Here is a 6000-nt window from a genome sequence, read left to right on the forward strand (position 1 = left end):
GGAAGACGTGGGAGTGGCAGCAACCTCCGACGCAGCAAGTTCCCAACCAGATCTGAGGCCCACTTCTTCACACAGTCACTGCACAGGAATTTTCAATGAGTATCTAGTCACCATTCTCAGGTACTAAAACAGTGCTCAACAGAAACTGCTGGGACAGGAAACTCAGATCTGAGGAGTCACAGGACAAAATGAAATCAAGAAAAAAAGGAAAGAAGATGCTTGGTGATACATGAAATGGTACAGGACTGGGAAGCACTTAGTTTAACAACACCATGGCCCTGCAAGGCTAAGTATCTATTAGAGAAACTTGCCCATAGTCCCACTGCTTTATGCCTACTCCGAAAATGATAAAGTTGGGAGTTCTCCTGAGCATTATAGGGACTGCTATGGAAATCAAAAGCACTCTCCACAATCCCACCTGGCAATTCGATTGCCATCCATTCACTCATTCAAGCTTTTCAGAGGGTCTACCATGGACGAGGCAAAAGATCACATGAAAAGGTAGTCAGAAAAGCCCAGGTGGGCTGGTAATGAGAGAATGTCCCCCAACGGCAAAAGGAAGCACCTCTCCCTTGCTTGCCATGTCATATGAAGGGAAATCCTTCAGAATGATGCTTCTGATCTCTCTCTCTGTCTACACCCTCTTAGGAGCTGTTCTCAGGAAGAAAGAAGGCAACTATCTGATGTGGCAGGTCTAAAGCCATGAAGCACAGGTGGCTCAGCCCTTCTCCCCAGCTTTTGGTCCCACCAGGCTGCTGCAGGAGCCTATACTTTCTCTGCTGTCAGGATTGTCAGTGCTACAGAGGGAAGTGCCCCTGAAGGTCACTGAGAGACACAAAGTCAGAAAAAGTAACACATATAGCCTTGTGATAAAGGTGACATTTTAATCTCCCATTATAATTCTAAGTCTGGCACAGTTCTCAGTGCAAGGTGGGTGGACAGTCAGCATCTACTGGTCCCCCAAACCCAGGTATCTCTTTCCACCTTTTCCCCCAGACTTAAAAATGTCCAGTGATGGGTAGTCTTTTTGCCTCTACTTTACAGCAGAAAAACTATAGAATTTGATCACTAAGTGACTTAAAGGTCATTTGATAAGTCAATTAAATCACTTAAAATGAAAAAGTCAGATCCTCTAACAGATGTCATTTAGAGCACACTAACTTCCATTTGAAATATTAGGGGGAAGGATAGCACTGAAAACTGGAAATAATTTTTTTGCCATGTAAGAGGACTGTTCTATTCTACCTGGAATGGACACACTATGTACAATGCTTATTCACCCTACATTTCTCATAAAAATCTAAGGATAAAGAAAGAGAGGAATCAGGGACAAGAAGAAAACCTCTTTTCTGGCTCTGGGGAATCAGGAATTTATATATTTCATTCATGAAACAATTATTGTGGGCTCTTAAGTGCCAGGCACTGTTCTTAGATCAAGACAAGACTGTCCCTTAAGAGTCTACTTTTTTCTTCTCCCTGCATAATATTGCCATCTCTTTCTCTCAGATACAGTCCTACCAGTCCACATGTCACAATGTCCACACAGTCTGGCCATGGAGAATGGACGACTGTGGTTCCTGCAAGCTTCTCTCCACCTTCTACCTAGGGGTCCTAATTCTCCATTTAAAAAAAATAAGGACAATGCATGCCAATATAATCCCAATCCAATGCAGACCATAAAGTGGTGCCCTGTAAACATAAATAGGATGTTCTTAAATTCAGAGATAAAAATATAACCCAGGGAAGCCATGAAACAATAAACAAAGGGCACCTCCTTTAGTATAAAGCTTCAGATTCAGCAAAATGAATGAGTGTCCTACTTGCAATTAACACTTTTACAAGTTCAAGTTTACTTAAGAGAAAGGTTACACATTATAAAAAAGCTTCTAATTTGGTACTAATTAGAAAGACTGACAGGCATGAATAAGTGAAAATTTTGGATACAAAACACATGCCAAATAGTATGGCTTTTTCTAAAGAGAGGAATCAGAGGGTGTATAAGCAACACTTCCTGAAAATCTTGATTCTGGGGACCCTGCTATGAGACCCTTCCTTTATTTAATTGTCACGATGTTCCCAGGAAGTAAACAGTAGTGAGACCATTTTTATACCAGACTGGAAACTAAAGCTCAGGTGTTAAGTAATATGGCCTGTATTTCTTCCAGTTCCTTTAGCAAAATTCCTTCTCTGAATCAGTGCTTCTCAAGGAGCTTGGGTAAACTGGTCATTATGATCTTGGCCTGGAAACTTGGTATGGGATTGTCAAATACTGCAGGACTTTTAGCATTGCCTGCTCACGGGCACAAAACACAAACAGTAGCTCCCAGTAGCAGTTTCTACACATCTCAGACGTGTCCTAGGACAATGCCATTCTCAGCAGTAGCCAAAAACCATAGCTCTGCCTCTTTGAACCTAAAGACAAAAACTGCAGGGAGGAATTCTTCTTTAGAAGTCTCCTCCCTACCATCAAATATCTCAGAAGTCCTTCATTTTATGGCATTTAGACTAAGAAAGCCTCAGGCACTCTTATGGAGCCAGTTACAAAAGCTCCATAAATATATTTGCTATGTAATCTGCAAGCATCTTTGGAGGACTTATTATGGGCCAGGTACTACACTATTGGCCAGGAAGATGAAATCAAAGAGCACATGGTCTCTTCCTGCCAAGGGCTTAGAGTCTAGGGAGAGTCAGATTAAGTATGATAAATACTAGGGTAGATATAAGCACAGATGGGTGCTAGGGAAGCAAAGGAAGGGTCGAGGGACAGGGAGGACTGGAACAGGTTCCCAGAGGAAGTGAAGTTTTTATTAAGCCTTGAAGCTACATGGGAGTAGCCAGGAAGGTCCCAGTTCCTGCTGCGAAAGCTGCCTTTGCAAAGACCAGAAACAGGAATCTTATTTTCAACAAGGCTTAAAACACTTCCTTCATTCTTCAAGTTCAGAGCTCACTGTGATTCAGAACCAGGATCTCCTGTCTACTAGATAGGTACTTTAGCCAAATAAGTCACTAGAAAAATAAAACAAATTCTCTGTATTCCATACATACTTCTTTTCAGAGCTCATTTTAATATGGTCTGGCTTCACTGGCATGATTATCCATAAGACAAAAAATATGACTAATTCTATGCTTCTTACAGTGAACACTAAATTGTCTTCAAGAACACCATGGACTGCCAACAAGTGGGAGTGTCCCTCACTTGGGGACACAGAAGAGCAAAAAGATCGTAATCAATGTCATCTGATAAGTGAGGTGGAAGGGTGCCAGTAAGTCAATCCACCATTGGTCTCAAGCTCAAAATGAGCTCTATCTTGGCTTTTTGTTTTTGAGGTATCTGAAATCTTGTCTATCAGTGATCCTAGTGCAAAAAGACAAATTCTCACCCTATTTTGATATTTGCACAGAAAAGACAAACTAGAAAAGTCTTTAGTTATTTTTTTAATGTCAGATCAATATATTTCTGTATCTGAGAGAGGGAAAGAAAGAACAGAAGCTAAGTTTTGTTGATTGACGTAGTTGGAAAAGCAGGAGGTGGCCAGCTGAGACAGCCCAAGGCAGTAGTTTCCTGAGTTCGTGGGTGCTGAGTACAGGACCTGGATTGTTGCTACTTTAGGTGGTTAGGACAGTAATTATGAGGAAAGGAAGAGTCAGATTATTTCAGTTATTCTCTCCTGGGGCAGGAAGGGGAGGCAGAAGCAAGTCAACCCATGTGGTTGCCTCTTGTCTCTAGCCTACAAGGAACAAGTTCATTTCCCCCTTGGCAAGGAGCCTGATGCTGCTGGCAGACATACCCTCTTTCCTATCTCAGTTTCCCCTTGTAGAAGCACAATTCTGTGGGTGAAGGTAGGTTCCCATTTAGTCCCTTGATGGTTTCACTTATCATTCAGGTAGTTTGACTGAATTTAACATCAGAAACCCTTCTGGTCCACCATCAACAAGAAAGCCCTTGTTCCAAAGTAAGTGAACCTGAGATGAAAAACTGGAATCCCTCACAAATCACCTGACTCTACTTTTAACCAGGAAGTTCAAAGGAGGCAGAGCTGTACAATCAGCAAGTCCAAAGATCAAAATTAATAGGGGGAAAAGGAAGGTGGTCTTCAATGTAAAGACATTCCAAAGAGGCTAGTTGTCTTCCTCCAGTTCCCCCCACCCCAGGCTAATTCCACTTGGTTTCGGTAAACTTTGCTAATCCCTGGAGAGCTGTATAAACACTGACAGGTGTAGGGACACCTTCACCCTTTGGGTACATCTGCTGCACTGTTGCTGGGTACACAAGGTGAGGGACCCTTGACCCAATCGCAGTCCCAGCTTCCCGATGACGCACCTGATCAGGGTCCTCTCCCACGTGTAGGGGGCAAAGCGAAAATCCTCAGTCCCGGGGACACCCAGTCTGTCCTGACAGAAGTGGACAAGACAAAAGGGCACCTTGGGGCTGAGACCTCATGCCGGACTCCCCGGCTTTCCCTCCATTTCCAGCATATCGTTTGCATTAGGGGCACTCTTCTCTTCACCTCCTACCCTAAAGTCCTGCTCATCTAGAGTCTCTATAAGCAAGCGAATAAAGCGCCTCTCGGCCTTCCTCGCTCAGGTGAGTGCCAAGTGGTGTAGGAGGAAGGGGCCCGCTCTCCGCCACCCCCTTTCCTCGCCTCCCCACGATCGCCGAGCTTCAGCAGGGATGTGTGGATTGGGGTGCGCGGGTTAAGAGGGAGCTTAAAATGCCCCAAGCGTCCCTTACCTTCCACAGCCATTCTCTCAGAGCTTCCCTAACGCATGCATAATTTTCTTGGCCGAGGTACTCCTCCTGCCCCGCGCTCCCCCCCTCCTCTCGCTTTCGCCTAAATATTCTGCGCTCATCTGCTCCAGGACCAACCTGCCGCGGTCACGCAAAGCGAGCAGCCGGCTCCCGGCTCCGCGCAGGGCGGCTGGGAAGTGTAGTCCCCTGCCTTCGCCGCGACCCGGAGACACGCCGAGTCCCCGCGGGGCGCGGCTCGCCGCCGCACTCGGACGGCACTTGGGCATCAGCAGGTACGGACCTGGCAATCTCTCTTGGGGGACTCGTAAAGGGGCCAGGGGACCCGTGAGCCTCGGGCGGTGGCGGGACTACATCTCCCAAGATGCCGTGCTTCCTTCCTTCAGCGCTAAGAGGAGGGATCGGTGATTGAGACCTTCCCTGTCATTTGGAGCGCCTGGGCACCTGGCCCCGCGCAGCTCCAGGCAGAGGGCCGCCCAGCTGTGATGTGCTCGTCTGGTTGGCTCTGGCCCCCGGACCCCCTTTTTTTTTTTTTTTTTTTTTTTTTTTTTTTTAAGCGAGCGGAGCCACTGGCTGCCTGTGGTTCTACACCTGGGCCAGAGACCTGCTGCACAGGGTGCAGTTGAAACTTGTTCCTCTGCACCCCGGGATGTGTGGGGTTTGTGGGGAATCCAGTCAGGTCAAGCATCGGTTTTCTGATCTTCCAGAGTGATTCTGGAGGCTAAGTACTTAACATAGGAGTGGGTGAATGCGGGAGTGGCTTAAAAATCCCCAACAGACAGCATCCCCAAGAGATTATTAGGAGCAAAACCTAGGAGCCAGGATTTCACTGAAGGACATCTGACCATGGAAGCCTACCTGGCTTGCGAGGTGTGAGGCTTTCAGCCTCCCAGGCCTGGGAGTCTGTTGGTGGCTCGTGATAAGCCTAATAATAGTGCCCAAGAATTGGTGTTCTTTCCATTTCTGAACCTATGCCCTAACTTCAGGTGCCGGTGACGCCGTAAGTAGAAAGGATAAGGGGAATCACGTAGATGCAATATAATTCCCGAGCTGGTAAATATTGATAAAAATTAAGCTCCCATACTCTATTTTTCTGCAGCATAAGGAAATACAGATGCAATTATGGCTGGAAGGAGTAAAGGAACGATCTTGAGAACAAATCCGATTTAGGATTGGATTAAGACTTTAAAGGCCAGGAGCTCAGAAATGCCTGCGGTGCCCCAACCACCCAATCTGCAGCACCTCTGCCCACA

The 6000-nt window shown here is 46.1% G+C and overlaps 1 protein-coding gene across 2 annotated transcripts in view; it reads right to left on the reverse strand.

The window, feature by feature from the left end:
• SAMD12 (sterile alpha motif domain containing 12) overlaps window positions 1-4887 on the reverse strand; it is a 406706-nt gene extending 401819 nt beyond the window's left edge. For both annotated transcript variants that reach the window (XM_079143462.1, XM_079143461.1), the window contains exon 1: window positions 4733-4887. In XM_079143462.1, the coding sequence (XP_078999588.1) occupies window positions 4733-4745 (13 nt within the window). In that variant the 5' untranslated portion in view covers window positions 4746-4887. The remainder of the gene's footprint in view (window positions 1-4732) is intronic.
• Window positions 4888-6000: the final 1113 nt, after the last annotated feature.

Source organism: Sciurus vulgaris (genome assembly GCF_902686455.1).
Source record: "Sciurus vulgaris genome assembly, chromosome: 1".
In the NCBI taxonomy this organism is placed as follows: Eukaryota; Metazoa; Chordata; class Mammalia; order Rodentia; family Sciuridae; genus Sciurus; species Sciurus vulgaris.